This window comes from Glossina fuscipes, unplaced genomic scaffold (assembly GCF_014805625.2).
Source record: "Glossina fuscipes isolate IAEA_lab_2018 unplaced genomic scaffold, Yale_Gfus_2 27, whole genome shotgun sequence".
In the NCBI taxonomy this organism is placed as follows: domain Eukaryota; kingdom Metazoa; phylum Arthropoda; class Insecta; order Diptera; family Glossinidae; genus Glossina; species Glossina fuscipes.
In genome coordinates, this window is record NW_023998422.1 from 6,573,183 (window position 1) to 6,589,006 (window position 15,824).

The window sequence follows — 15,824 nt, forward strand, 5'->3', positions numbered from 1 at the left end:
CTTAAAGCGTAGTCCCTAACACTTGTCGGCTTATTAAAGCATTACTTACACTTCGATTCCTGTGCGAGGATCGAAGATTATTGATTATTTTCTGTTTTCTTTTTTTTTTTTTTTATGTATACGTATATATATGATTTTGCATCTATTCATTTAAATTAAAATTGCACCCATCTTATCGAATGTATTCATCCTAAACATAATTCCTTGTTATTTGTAGATTTAGTTCAATTTCTGTATTATACTAAGAAAGAGATCAAACTTGATCGTGAAATTTTTAATTAATAAAAAAAGTTTTGTTGTACAAACCTTTCTAATATTCATTTAAAAAAAAAAAAAAAAAAAAAAAAAAAACAAAACACGACCGTCTTTGGACTATAATTTCAATACATTTTAAATACATGATGCTTGTGTAAGCGTAATAAGTTTATTTATTTAATTTTTTTTTTTTTTTCTCATTCAATTCTATTTTTAATCGAATTCAAAAGACTGCAAAATATATTTTATATGCGTACATATGCAAGTAATAGTGTAAGCGAAAATAGATAATTTTCCTTATTGCCATTAATAAATTTTTGGAAAATATTTTTGAAAAGCAACAAAGACGAAAAATAAAAATACATCGGTTGATTTTACATAACTTTTAACATGTAATGACTTGTGGATGTTTTTTGCATAATAAAATTTTTATAAAAAGAATGCTGTCATCATAAATTTTGGCAAAAAATTTATTTATCTTTATTTGGATAAAGGTTTATTAGCATTAAATTGTTTCATTTTTATTTTTGAAAATTATTTGAATCTGAGATCTTCTTCTTCCTTGTGTTGAGTAAAAAAGGCTCAATGTGAACAAAATAGTTTTTTCTTTGAAACTTAATAAAGTTGGCTTTTAGCTTGATCGTGACCCATCCATACATAAAAATGTATATTAGATTCAGTCATCAGTAACTTCCGATGCAGCTAAGTACAATCTATTGTTCGTATTTACTCACTATAAATCGCCGAAACAGACGAGTTTTTGTTTTCACTATATAGATGAAGACTCGGTTAGTCTTCTGCCAACTGTTTTGTGTGGTGCATGTTCCATTCAACTGTTTTCCTTAACCTCTGAAATGGAGAGTCAAAAAGTGCATATTCGATGATTTAATGCTTTTTGAATATAAACAAGGCAACAGGCAAGAGGACAGATGAAAAAATATGCGGCATATACGGTGAAGGACTGATAATCGATCGGGCAGTTGCAAATTGGCTTGAAAAATACGTATGTTCAGTTGTGAACAACAACAAAAAATGAAAATAAGCAAAACAAATTGCACACTTATAAAAATGTCAAAATTGCATTTTTATATTAACAGATGTCACGTACTTCGAAGACGTAGCTATGCAATAAAAACCGTATTCCACAATAATTAAAATTGATTACGTTAGGAATGTATTTTTAAAATTGATTTTAAGTTTACCTAAATATAGAATGTAAGTAAATATTCAAGGGAATTTATTAAATTAGAAAAATAGCATATAAGCAACAGCAAACCTCAACAAGCGACAATTGCTACGACAAACTTGGTGTTGAGCACACCTCGGCATAATCGTAAAGTTCTAGTCCAACGTATGAATTTATTTTGTCGTTTAATAAGCATTCTTCACACCGAGTTGATCTTGGCACTCGTGAAGTAATAGACTTGGCTCACTTACCCGAACAAACCGTTCACATGATGTAGGAATTAACTTCAGAGCTCTTGGTAAAATAAAGTTTATAATCCATCAGCATCTTTACAAGTTAATATTAACTCCTATTGTTAAACTATGTTATTGTGTAATTAAAATTATGTTGCGTTGCCTTTATGAACGAGAACTAAATTTGACATAGAAACTATCAAGTTTCTCAAAGTCAAACGATCTTCTCCCATTCCAGCAATATTGCAAGGTTAAGTTCCTCAAAGGGAAAATTTTTCCCAGAGGTTCTTAATCGGGTTGAGGTCGGGACTTATGGATGCGACTTAAAAAAATCCTTTATAAACTGTATGATATAAACGAGGACGTTGTGTAATTGGAACGGCCAATTATCACCACAAAACCAAAAAAGTCTTCAACATGGTCTGTTAAATTGTTCTCTAGCAAGTCAAACCATATTTTTTGTCTTTTCGTGCAAAGGCAACCCACACCATCCATTACCAATGTGCGTATAGCATGTGTCACATTCCTTCAATATTTATTGTGACGATCAGTTCTGTACAAACTGAACTTATTCCTACTACTACATATATAACAATTTGCAAATGTTTCCTCCCAAAATTTTTATTTGTAGGTAAATGCAATATGGATATTTCTATCTTGCCGAGTTAAGGGTAGGTTAACTTTGTTTCCGTATATAAGACCTATATCAGTCTTAGGATGCCGTTCCACGCGCCGTCCCGTTACATTTAGATCCAATTCTGCCTGCAACTCATATTTTCATTGGTACGTAAATGTCGAATAAATCACTTGTTCCTTTGATTTATAATCGGGATGCGCTTAATGCAATCGTAACTTTGAAGATCTTTCAGTAAATTTGAGCTCTTATCACCTTGCCCACTTGGCAGAACTGCTATCTCGCCAATTTCTTACCAGCAAATCTCATTGTTTCAATTCTTCCACGCTCACCATTTGAAAGTTCACGTCCACAGGGGTGTTCCGCCTAGAAGCAAGTCTGTGAGTACAATTTTTCTTCAAAATTTATTGAAGGTGCCTCATTGAATCGAAGTGCTCACTTTTTAACGACAGGAACTCAAATGATGACGATTACACGTACAATTGGTTTCTATTGAGTTGCAAGGTTATTGCAATGATCCCAGATAAAGAAACCACAAGATATGGGGAGAGAAGAAGTGAGCACCTTATAAAAAGAGAGTGTATATACATAAAAACATGTGGTATGCTTACAAATAATTTACCCTCTTCTCTTATACATTCATATTTATCCATATATATATAGTATTAAAAAAATGTTATATTCTCTCTTTGCGCCTATCTGTAATGCATTTTCCAAGTTATTTTTTTCAAATTTATTAAAATTATAAAATTTTATATTTTTCATGTTATTACAATATTGTTATCATATGTATTTGTAACCAAAACCACTTGGGGTGCAAATGTATATTAAGTTTGTGCAGACGCTTGTAATACTTGGAAAGATTTGAGATAGATCCACTTTTTATGATACTGATCGAATTAGAAGACGATTCTTAAAGCTTATGCGTCTGTTTATCCGTCTTGTTTTCCTTTACTCAATTTACAGGTTGCAGCTATTGAGATATTTTGCTAAAATTTGCTACATTGACTTGTTTTGGCCCAAATCGTTCTAACCGGACCACTTTTACAGCCACTCCCTATATAACGCGTTATTTCGCAAAGTCATCGTATGAATAACTATGGGGCATCTAAAGTCAGACTGCAACCTAGAGTCTTTTACTTGCTTCATTTATTTTTAACAAGTATATTTTATTTATATATAGTTCTAGGTTTTCTTCGATTCTTCTTGCTCTATTTATTGCAACTCTTTTTCTCTCTCTCTCTTTTCTATTTTTTGCACAAATTCCTCGCGACAAGATGTCCTCCACGTGCTTACCAATACAATATTAAATATCGATTAAAGGTCTAAACACAATGACTACATTTATATGCGCATTATTTCTAGTTAAGGAATTCAAATACTATACCTTGAAAGAATACAGTGCTAGGCCGATTAAAAATATTTGCGGTTGAGCCAATTATTCTTTTGGGTTTTTTTCTTCTTATCTGCAGATCAATATACAAAGGGATTTATTATAATACAAGTAACCTTCGCTCGAGTTTGAGCTTTAACTTTACCGAATTTTTTCAAAACACTTTGGGAATTGACAAATGTAACCAGATGCAAATAAAACATAAGGAAAAAAAGCACACGAAGAAATGATGAACGTTTCTTTTAAATTTTAAACATGTTTCTCTAATTTTTGCATGTTTTGCTTATATTATACGGTTCTGTAAGAAATGGAAAACAAGCACTAAAGATAATTTATTTTGAAGTTGAAATATATTCAGTTAAAATGGTTTTATGCGAGACTTACAAAGGACAATTTCCAAATTGTGAATCAATACATACGCAAAAATTCTTTATCTAATCAATCTTCTTTATCGCTAATCAACGACCAAGCTTGTCTACTTTTGCATGAACTTTCTTATTGCTATGTTTCATAAAGTTGTTGCATGTGTTTACGTTGATATCTTCATTTGTGGTTTCAAAATTATACGTGGCACCGCGGCTTCTAATTTTATTTACCATTTGTTAAGATTTTAATCCGAAAACCGATATGACGCCTTATTGTGTCAGCGCCTTATCTTGACTGCCATGTTATAGTCACGGTTGCATTAATATGGCAATCACATGGTAATTTTGGGCGGAAATTTATTTGACAAAGCTTAGATTTTCTAATATTAACCCGAGGAAACACGTTCTTCCCGTTAGTATGGTGATGTGGCACATTGCCTTAATCTTCGTTTTTGATTGTTTTTATCATTCGGATTTTCGAAAATATCTTTTCAAGTGTAATCAAGATTATTTGATATTATCACCGCATTCATAACTCGATTTCTCTTGACAATAAAATAATGAACATATTAAACTTTTTACATATAAATGCTTTAAAGTGTAATGTCCTTCTCCTACAACACATATCTTTTCACTTCCGTAAGCACCCGTATGAAAAAAAAAATGTTCACTAGCACTCGGTGCAGACAAGTAAAAAGTTAAAGAAGCAAATTTTATTACGTAAACATCTAAAGCAGATACACCGTCTAATAGTGAACATGGACGCTACCAGCACAATACGCACACATTCCTTACACATTTGCAGACTAGTTATGGTAAAGAAAACAGTCACAATCATGCAAAAACATAAACAGCATAGGACTACAAACACCAGACAACAACAATTAAAACATGAAATTTCCAGGAATTATTCAAAACACAGGCAATTGAGAATGAATGCAATCATAAAACTTTTCAGCAAAAGAGAGTTAAATAAACATAATAGGAGATACCTACAAATATGTACAGTAACGTCTCTTTTTGTGTGACTGACATTAGTTTTGTTCTGCGGCAATATATGCCGGCCATTTTCATAATAATATTATTATAATGAACTTTATCAGAGAAAGGAATTCTAGGACTAAAGTCTTAAAACGCTAGCATCTAAGGCTATCGTCTTTATGGAAAACTCTATCGCATTTCAAATTTGAACACGCGACCATTGAGTTGTTGGTCGAGATCTTTTTCCTACTCTGCCATTCAAGAACGAAAGAATTTCTAGAAAAGATCCCGGCCGAAATATATTATTCGTATATAAAGTGCAACCAATTGATGTGGTTACTGAAGATGAAGTGCAATGGATTTGTCTTAAAAATGCATCTACAAGTTTGTCTTACAGTATTTCCGCCAATTCAATAGGCTCTTTAGCCTCTTTCATACCAATGAACACAATAACTAGCGCTATCAAGAATACCAGCACTCAGCAGGGTGAAATTCCGTTAGTTCCAGTGAATTTCCTAATGCAACTAAGTGGTCTCTTCAAAACCTCAGGTATAGATTTGCTGCCAGCTGCCAATGGTCAATTGCAGCCACATTTCGTTTTGAACATGCCTGCCACATCATCTTCGATTAATGTCATGTCGATATTGTTACTATAGGTCGATTGGTATGAAACTGTTAATGCCGACCAGTCAAATAAAAGTAATGTAGGTGACCCTTTAACCACGTTCTTCGGCTACTAACGATGTGATGGAATTATCTTACAAACAAAACGATTAGCCTTAGTTAGCGTTAAGGAAGACTTTATCAGCAAAGCCAGATCGATCTAATTTACAACAACAACAATATTGGCAAGGACGGCACAATCGTAGTACATTCCATTAGAAAATAATTAATTAAAAAGTCCAGTAAGGTTTCCGTTTAAATAACTTCAAGGCCTCGACTGAATGCTGAATATTGTCATCATAATAATCTCCTCTTCTATGAGTCAGTTGCAGTAAAGGCTGCTTATTTTGACAATATCGGGACATCATGAAGAATAAGGTAAAATCAAAATGAAAAAAGTTAGAGGTCACGTTACAACAGTTTTCAACGTAAGGCAAATTTCTGCGCATGGCAATTAGAACCCGATTAAGAGATTAAAGACAAAAATACGCTCATAGTTTCTTTCATAGTAAAAGTCGTCACTTGGCATTTTCTAAACCCGCGAATGTTGTAATTGTCAACAAAGTGTCTGTAACCGGAAAAGTTTGCACATATTAATGCGAAAACTTCGAAGTAAATTGTGTGCCAGTAGATAAAATTGTGAAAAAAACGCGATAAAGTTTAATGAAAATAAATGGTATCGGGACTAGATAAGAATGTGTTGGGGAAAAATTTGCCAAGTGCATCTAGGCAAGCACGCAGAATAAAAGATTGCAAATGCAAGTAAATGAAACGGATCGAGCGATTTTATTCTTTAGAGCAATTAGTTGAACATTTGCTGAGAGAGCTTTTAAGAGCCCATGAAAAAGATTTCACGACTATTATGTTTTTTTTTTGTTTTTTTTTTTGCAAAAATTAAAATCTATATAATATGAAGGAAAAATGCCATGATTTGGAACATAAAAAAAGAATCTGAGTTTTTCCCTAGCTATGAAACGATTAGAATTTAATAGTGGCTTTGAAACTGTTCCTTTTTTTTTTTTTTTTGTATACACGTGTTTGCCTTTACAGGTGTCCCTTATCTTAAGCAAATTGAGTAAATTTACAAAATGTCTTCTTCATTTACAAGTTAAATAAACATAACGCGAAATGGGAGCTGTATCTAACACATAGATGTGATCATCTCTAACAAAAAAATTAACCCATTGCTTTCGAAAAGTTCTCATCGTCCTGAAAGGAACGTCATTTGTTTACGATTCATATAGTGATTTAGGGACATTTATTTTTTGTTCTCTTCAAAATATGCTGGGGCAGGAAAAAGTACTGCTCAAGGTCACCATTGACTTGAAAAGTCTTTCCCAATGAAAACAATAGCCTGTCGTTGGTTTGTTGAACAATGAAGCTGAAAGCAATGCAGTGGTGACTATTCCAGTAAACGTAAAAAAAATACTGCACATTACTCTCACTAATCGAAAATTGCCAGGTTTGCAGGAGACACTCGATATCTCGTTCATAAAAGAATATGTTTGCTTTACTGCATACAATTTTGCGCACAAGAGTTCAATTTTCCAAATGCGGACCGCACTTATCCAGTGTAGAATAAAAGCATCATTGTGTTCTTGATGATGAAATAAATGAATTCCACTTAGAATTTCTGCCACATCCACTATATTTGTCGTAGGTGGGCCGCAGCAACAATTACATGTTTGGAAATCTTCGATGGATATTCTAAGGGAACAGATTTAGATCAAGTAATTAAATCATTGTGGAAATTGAGGTATATTTTTATAGCTTTAACAAATCGTTCTATCAAAAAAGAAAATGAGTCGAAAGGTCAGAGAAACGTTGGACTGATTGTACTTGTGTACGGCATTATGTTGATAAACATGAATATGGCAAAAAAGATGTTTTTCTTTCTTACTTAGTCTCACAAGATCTTGACCGATGTATTAAAGTTCAGCACATTAAGTTTGTGCAGATGTACGTAACATCCCAAAGGACTTAAGATAAGCCCTTGCTTCGTTATAGCGATCGATTCGAAATCATTTTCTAAATCGATCTAAGTATGTATGTATGTCTGTTTTCGCCCAAGGGTAAACTCTATCGAAAAATGTACAGAATCGGTCAACTTTTTCGATCATTCTCCGTATGACTTATGTTGAAAAATCCTTAAGTAATGGTATTAGGCATTCTAAATTGATGGGATTGATAGTAGGAAAGAGGCGCGAAAACTTTGAATTCCAATAACCAATTCTTTGAATCGCTTCCGATAAAACCATTTCTATGAAAACTGGTCCTTAATTTGGTAAAAGCTACTTGGGGAAATTAACCACACAAAATTTGGACAACGTAGAACAATCTTGTAAATCCCACAATGGGATTCTTATAAAAAATAAGCCTCCATGTGGCAAAAGTGTCCAATTTTTGATATTTTATAATGAAAATTTCTTGCAGCAAATTTGGATTAAATAGATCTATTTTTTGAAGTTCACCGCATGCAGGAATTCTCGTGAGAAGTAAACTGTTTCAAGTCAAAATGGTATAATTTTTAATATGATGAAAATTTTTCGATAATAGTAATATGATCCCCATTTTATATAGGGGTTTTTATAAACAGGAACCTCAAATTGAACCTGAAAGGTGGATGAAAACTGGTTCGTAACAGTTATTTTACATAAAAGCTAACTATAGGGTATTTGAACCACGTAGGCCTATTTTTTAGGCGCCACCATATGTAAGGGTTCTCCTGAAGAGTACGCTCTTATGTGGAAGCAAAAGCGAATGTGCAGTTTTTTATGAAAAAGGATAAAATGTTTAAAAACCTTACCAAGTTTATTAAACTTGGATCATATAAGTCGATGCTTTGTTTGCCCTCCAACATGAGAACTTTCGTGTAAAGTGAGGCATGATTCTTGTGGCAACATCAGAAACATGGCTGAGTAATTGTGCTATGGGAAGTATTGCAGGGTATTTAAGGATCGGCCTTGCTCGACTATAATGTTTTTGTTGTCTGTTCTATTGCGTCCTTGTTGCTCCCAACACTTATCACACAGCACGGGGGTTAACTGCATTTACGGAATTTATCTTGTGTAGGGCTTGTTCAGAAGTTGTTTTCATGGAATAAAAACAAACTTGCAGTTAGTAAAGTAGCAGCAAGGAACTTTGGCATATTCCTAACAGTAGTTCGTATGATAGGAAGAGCGCAAAAAAGAATAAAAAATATCGCTAAACTCAATATATGGTACTTTGAAACGAAATCGCTTCTTACGACTCTTAGGCTACACAAGTGAATATCTTTGCAAGAAGTGAGTACTTTCATAAGTTTTCTTATATACATTTTATATATATGTCGGCATATTAGTGACATATTTTTGTTTAATTTCAAATAATAAGCAATCTCAGCATAACACACACTTTTGCCCCACTTTCTTATTCACTTGTACGTGCTTTGTGTATATTTACACTTGAATCAAGCAATCAAGAAATATAATAATTGTGATGATTTAAAATCGAATTCAAGTCTTAACACTTTTAGAGAACAGAGAAAAAACTAAAACTAAATACTTTTAAATATTCACGTATAAGTTATATATGAATATATGAGTGATATTTATGTATTCTTTTTTAATATAACTTTAAATAACAATCGGACTCAGCATAAAACCATTTACAGAAGTGTCAAGTATCGTCATGCAAGTATAGCCATTTTGGCAACGAATTTGTGACTTAAGTAAGGGTAAGTTTGTGTTTTGATTTGCGGTTAAGACTTAAGAGAACATGCGATAAAGAAACAGGCTTTACATTAGCCCCTTAAAGAATATGAGATTTATTTGTAGTCAGATCAAGTAGTAGACGCCAATTATTGTGTGCGATAAGATCATTACGTTCCATTTGTTTTTATTTATTTTCTCACGCTATGTATTATAACGCACTATGAATGATTATTAAATATATTAAGGAAAAATAAATAAAAAATCGAAAAAACGTAGTTTACTGTGATATTTTATGAAAAAAATTAAAATAAATAAATAAAAAAACTTAACGTATCTATTCAAATAAGTGGACGTCTTCCTACAGATAGTTGAGAAAAAATTATTTTAAACCTAAAATAAAAATAAGAATAAAAAAACAAGCACTTATTGAATTTGAAAATTTTTTTTTTTTTTTTTTTTTTTGAAACAATAAACAATATGGATATAGAATATAATGAAAAGGTCAAACATTTACGTACGAATTTTCAATTATGTAGAAACGCTAAGACGACCGCTCAAATGGTGCCAAAAACTTGGACTAAATATGGTGAAATATATCGCAATGCTCAGTCCAAATGCATATTCGTTTGTTACATTTGCATGGAATATGCCGAGCATTTCGCCAATACTTATACAACAAATAATGCTTTCGATTTTTGGACTCATCTTCAGCATAAGCATATGCTAATAAATTGTGAAATGCCTGACATGATTATGCGAACTGAGCCAAGTGAATTAGTGCCGCGTCTAGAAAACGTTCCGAATGGCATTAACGAAAAACAAGAGGAAAATTTATCGCCACGAACGGTAAGATCTCATACACATACTCACAAATACATACACGTATTTACCAATAGGTCACATTTGTTTTTAAATTTATAATCAAAAAAAAAAAAAAAAAAAAAGTATAAACTAACTATGCAAGTTTGAAAAAACATTCATACACTACAGTTAGCATTTATCTCTCGAAATATAAAAAGTAAGACAAATGTTATGAACTAGTATTGAGATCTGCAACAACTGATCGACTTTTATCATAAGGATTAGTCGTAACCCTACTGCCGTTTATAGATAACTCTTAAGATAACTCGTAAGAAGTGCCATAAGCTACAAGAATTTATTTAAATTAATTTCATGGAGAGCATGTATATATATCACTTACAACGAATGAAAACCAATTCTGAACAAATGAAATATTTGTTATGCGGTTTATATAGCGCTTGAGAAAAAAAAAAAAAATATGAAATGCCATAAGAAATATTTTGCTGATAATATTCTCGATTAACTTAAATGTAAACTTCGCCTTCGCTAAGTGTATTCATATGTGGTTAAATCGGGTTAAAGCTATATCTAAAATGAAAATTCGAATGTTTCCCTCTCAAGGGCGTACACCTTTGTCTCTTTAAACAAAAGAACATATACCGTGCTCGAAAGAACATATACCGTCTAATAACAATGATTGTTTCCTTGTCCCTTAAAAGGAAAACATTGCCTAGAGGAGAATTTGCGTCTTTCGCCTGCCGCTGCCTGACTTCAGTTCGACCGAAGTGTCAATGAAAATCAATTGTTTCTTCGCACAATCCTGAAGTCATAATGCTTCTACAAAAAAAAATTTCATAAAAAAAATCTGTTTTTGCCATGAGATACATTAGTTATGCCGAGAAACCTACGGTCTCCAACTAATCTAGAAATACAAGCTTAGTCTTAAAATTTTTCTGAAGCACAAAACTACTAAAAGCGCAAATGTTACAAGAGAACAAAAAGAAAATGAACATATATTTAAAGAAAATTTAGTTTCTACAATGCCTTACCTAAATTTTTTTGGTGTAGGTTTGATGATACTGATCGAATCAGAAGATGATCGTTAAAGCTTATGCGTCTGTTTGTCCGTCTTGTTTTCCTTTGCTCAATTTACTGTCGCGGTAAGGAATGAATAAGGAAAGAGATAGGGAGTTAATGGCCTCAGCTTGGTGGGTATATATGTATCCAACGACTGGGAACTTGGTATATTTGCGATAAAAGTAAACTCTACATCGCTTGAAATCTGAATCCGAATTCAATGACTTTATAGTGGCAATGCTTACCCACTGACTACACTTTTGAAAAAGCTGCGATTTTGCGACCTGTACACCTGTAACAGATAGGCAGAGGAACGGGCAGACTCAGATTTGATGTATGTATTTACCATAAGCGGCGTAGCATATACTTATATAAGAACTGAAAGTCTTTCTCTGTAAATCTGTATCTCTTGACACAATAATTCCAACAACACTTTGGATGAGTGAAAATGACTATGATGACATAAGGTAGAGTCGATAAGAAAATGTTTATTTATTGTTTCACTGTATTTCCAAAAACCCATTGTGTTTCGAGTAACGCAAGTTTTACGCTAATAATTACAACAATTGTTTGCTAATAATATCATAACTGCCATTATTACCATTATAGTCAATTTCTTTACATTTCATATAAAATTGTATTCATTTTGTTTTTAGGAAGAAATTTCCAAATGTCTGGAGAACAGCAGCATTCTTAAGGAAAGCAATTGCAATGATGCCAACATTAAAGGTGAAAGTCAGAAGAATAGTTTTGATGACTTAAAAGTTGGCGTTACGATCAATGTTTCTTCGGACGAGAACAGCAGTGATCTTGAATTCCTCTCCACTATTGCAGAAGTGCGCCTAGCTCAGAATGTAACTAAATTGTTCGCAGAGAAAGATGATAACATAAGCACAAAATCAAATTCTCCAGCCCTCGATACAAGTGCAGACGGACTTGGTAAACTGAGTGCAAAACCAAATTGTCCAGCCCTTAATACCTGCGCAAATGAACTTGGCCAATTGAGTACAAAACCGGTTTCACCTACTATTAATCGAAATGCTGAAGAGACCGCAAATCATCATGAAAATCAAGGTAACAAAATGCTACGTCGTTCATATACAATCGTACAGGAGCATCCATTTATTTATTTATTTTTTTCCTTAATAATGTAGATTTTCGACAATTTTTTCAACAAGCATGCGCAAACTCCGTAGCGCCAGCATCGGAAAATAATATACATTGTGATAGTGTAACACATCCCCGGCCATATGAATGCAATTATTGTCCTCAGAAGTTTCCTCAAGTGTGGCAGCTGGATAGGCATCAGCGCATACATTTGACAAACTATGAATCGCAAAGAAAATTTCGCGTACGACCGTTTCAATGCAATGTCTGCGGTAAACGAACAATCACCGAAAAAGCAATGATTGTCCATCAGCATCGTTTTCATAGTCTTGAATCAGATTCGGAAACAGCTAGATGCCACATTTGTCAAAAACTGGTATTGAAAAATAACATTCAACAACATATGCTAGTGCACACCCAAATACGCGTCAGATGCAATCTCTGCAATCGATCCTACAAACAGAAACAGAGTCTGCGCATGCACATAAAGAAATTTCATCCAAATGTTATGGTAATGCCGTCGCCACCATTACCGCCGTCGGGCCTGTTACCATCGAGGCCATTACCAGCGGGTCAATTACCATCGGATCCTTTGCGAACGGCTCCGTTATCAATGCTTTCGTATCCTAGACCGGATCCAGCACTGGAAGTTCATTGTAGCACAAATTCTCAACAGTGCTGTGGCGGTGTAACACAACAACAACAAAACCATGACTTAATGTTTGGATGGTAATATCAAAATTTATTAATAATCACTTTAGATAACATAACATATTCAATTAAATTGTAGGTCAAATGGCGGATATTCAACATGTTCATCGTCTTCGATGTATTCTTTCCCAAATATGCAAGAACAAAACCACGCCACTGCGATGCCATCCTTTGATTATCAAGCAGCGGAGACAAGCGACGTTTCATCCTCAAATAGTTGTGATCAAGTTCAAATTATATCTTATGGTAAAATTATTCCAAACAATTCGATGAGATCAGACGACAAATCCCCATCAGGGACGAATAACCGTAGCGACGCTATTTGCCATAGTGAAATTGAAAGTAACGAGAATATTCCTGCAAATAAAACCGATCAAGATAATGTAATATCGTATGGGCAAAATTTATCACCGAAAATAATGGAAATAAGCGAAGAATGTTCCTAAACTAAAAGTGATTAAGTGCGTATTTTATATCAATCGAAATATTTATTACGAAACGATCGTGAATGATCGTGAAACAAGAACGATGGCAACAATGTTGATTGCTCTTGATTAGATATTTTATCGGATCATCTTTGGAAGAATTATTTGAACGGAATTGAAGATTTAATGCCATATGACTTCTTGTACGTCCATTAAATGTTTACCACTTCAGCAGTTTTTCAGTGAAATGTTTTCCACTTGAAAATTTTTGCTTAACCGACTTTTTATAATTTTTAATAATACAAACACGTTTTAAAATTTTAAAATAAATTTACACAAGTCTATTGTTAACAGAATTATACGCTAACCCTGATATTGTTGCACTCATTGACAACTTATAAGAAACAAAATCCGTGATCTTGTCATATGCTCTCCTCCGACGGAAAGACCATTTGCTTCTCTTGGACCTCGATTGAGTTGAATTGCCGACTATCCTCGCGAATTTGTTTCTTATCTCCTAAGAGATTCGCATAGATACGTTCTAAGTCTCTATACCTTTGGTATGGTGAGAGTACGGCGCCTTTTTGACTTCCCATCTATTCAATACCCTTTTAATGCCTAATTAGTTTGCTGCCATTCATATCATTTTTCTAATAGGGTGCATTAAAGCCGATAGCCTGAGATACTAGTAATTAAAGACTTTAGTCTTGGAATTTATTTCTTTGGCAAAATTTATTAAATTGACAATAATACTTCATTTATAAGTAGTAACTGTAGCATTCGCAGTGCTAGTAACAATAGTAGCAATATAGTAGTGGGAAATGGGCAAGATTTACTATACGTGATGATGTAAAGAAACCGTAACGCTATCGAACCCCAAATAGAGGTATGCGTTAGCCATGCCCACGAATTAATTGAAAGGCCAGCTTTCAAACATACCGTCACAATTACATATGTATAGACATGATTGCCAAGCAGTAAATAGTCAGCCGTTCTACCGTGAGGCCATAACGTGTCCGTTTGGCAAGCCAACAGGGGCCTCCAAAAGAGAATGATGGAATGGAGTAGAGCATTCATCCACCAACCCACACCCAATAACAGTAGTAGTAGTAGTAGTAGTAGTAGTAGTAGCTGTAGCAATTCTATTGGAGAAATTTATGTGCAATTGCATAAATTACCGAAATACACTGTTGACAGATGTAAAAATCAAAAATGCTGCAATCAGACAAGATCGCATTTGTGTTATGAGTATGTTCTACGGGTTATGCATTTCTATATAAAATTCCTTTATTTTCCGTATAAAGTAATACGAATGAGCCTTCTAATGCCTGTCGAATAATATGCGCATTACGCAACTGAGGATTAACAAAAATTCCCTGTTTAAAGGGATGTCCAGAATGTAATACGATTAACAAAAACAAAATGTGCAAGACAACAAGAAGAAAATGTGAAGTGCAAAGTTTTTGCTCAAAATGTGTTATCGCAGAGAAAAATATCCAAACGAAGAAAATGATGTGTGTAAAGTTAAGTGCTATTAAAAGTACGTATCGCTAAATAATTGTGTCCAAATAAATATGTGATAATCAATTACATATAAAAAATTTACCGTTCATTCTTGTATTCAGTATGATCCGGATATGTGACCGCCGTCGATGAACATGAAGGAGGTCTGTTACTTTGCTGCGATGTGTCTCATAGATTACTATGCCAAAAAACTATTTCGGAAACGCTCCTTGAAATTTTCAGACGTAACCCCAAGCACTTTCAAGAAACGGCTAAGAAGGCACTCTTGGGTGCTACCGTTATAACGAGATACAACAATAAAACCTACCGAATTGACGATATTTGTTTTGAAAAAAGTCCGCGATCGACGTTCACATTCAAAGAAGGGACACTGAGTTTCTTGGACTATTATCGAAGGAATTACAATATTGAAATAAAAGACACAAATCAACCACTCTTGATATGCATCAAAAAACAACGTATGTCGCAGAGATCGCAAGCAGAAGATCTCGTTATCTGTTTAATTCCTGAGCTGTGTTACGTAACCGGGTTACGTGATGAAATAAGGGCTAATCACAAACTAATGCGTGAAATTGCGACTTTCACTTGCCTCTCACCTGTTCAGCGTATAAATGCATTGAAAAAATTTTATACGAATATAGATAACAGTCCCGAATCGCGGAAAATTTTAAGTGTGTGGGGATTATCTCTTGTACAGAATTATGAGGAAATCAGTGGCCGGCAACTTGATGAAGAAAAAGTTTATTTCGACCGAAAAATAGTCCCTGTTGGTCCTAA

At 33.8% G+C, this 15,824-nt stretch overlaps 3 protein-coding genes across 10 annotated transcripts in view; 2 read left to right on the plus strand and 1 right to left on the minus strand.

The window, feature by feature from the left end:
* The first annotated feature begins 1,727 nt into the window (after window positions 1–1,727).
* On the plus strand, window positions 1,728–13,678 carry LOC119635594 (zinc finger protein with KRAB and SCAN domains 1-like). 8 transcript variants are annotated; one of them, XM_038030467.1, is made up of 7 exons: window positions 6,247–6,472; window positions 8,291–8,994; window positions 9,346–9,425; window positions 9,939–10,248; window positions 11,937–12,354; window positions 12,435–13,116; window positions 13,178–13,677. In XM_038030467.1, the coding sequence occupies exons 4-7, from the start codon at window positions 9,961–9,963 to the stop codon at window positions 13,542–13,544; spliced, it is 1,755 nt and encodes a 584-aa protein (XP_037886395.1). In that variant the 5' UTR covers window positions 6,247–6,472; window positions 8,291–8,994; window positions 9,346–9,425; window positions 9,939–9,960; the 3' UTR covers window positions 13,545–13,677. The 8 variants fall into 8 exon arrangements, with proteins under 8 accessions (XP_037886401.1, XP_037886395.1, XP_037886399.1 ...); XM_038030471.1 differs by having other exon boundaries at window positions 8,828–8,994; XM_038030472.1 differs by lacking the exon at window positions 8,291–8,994.
* A 100-nt stretch (window positions 13,679–13,778) lies between these two features.
* LOC119635597 (probable phospholipid-transporting ATPase IA) lies at window positions 13,779–15,252 on the minus strand. The gene is made up of 2 exons (XM_038030479.1): window positions 15,130–15,252; window positions 13,779–14,665 (listed from the first exon to the last, which is right to left on the minus strand). Exons 1-2 carry the CDS (start codon window positions 15,134–15,136, stop codon window positions 14,259–14,261), a joined length of 414 nt encoding a protein of 137 aa, XP_037886407.1. The 5' UTR covers window positions 15,137–15,252; the 3' UTR covers window positions 13,779–14,258.
* LOC119635830 (protein argonaute-3-like) overlaps window positions 15,160–15,824 on the plus strand; it is a gene marked incomplete at its 5' end in the record, with an annotated part of 3,316 nt that continues 2,651 nt past the window's right edge. The window contains 2 exon segments of the mRNA XM_038030837.1: window positions 15,160–15,821; window positions 15,823–15,824. The exon segment at window positions 15,823–15,824 is cut by the window's right edge and continues 266 nt beyond it. Coding sequence (XP_037886765.1) covers window positions 15,160–15,821; window positions 15,823–15,824 — 664 coding nt within the window.

Excerpts from the sequence above, each read along its gene's own strand:
- LOC119635594 (XM_038030465.1), top strand. The coding sequence starts at position 9,880 with ATGGATATAGAATATAATGAAAAGGTCAAACATTTACGTACGAATTTT. Across the intron at positions 10,249-11,936 it reads AAAATTTATCGCCACGAACG|GAAGAAATTTCCAAATGTCT; the intron begins GTAAGATCTCAT and ends TTTTGTTTTTAG. Across the intron at positions 13,117-13,177 it reads CATGACTTAATGTTTGGATG|GTCAAATGGCGGATATTCAA; the intron begins GTAATATCAAAA and ends ATTAAATTGTAG.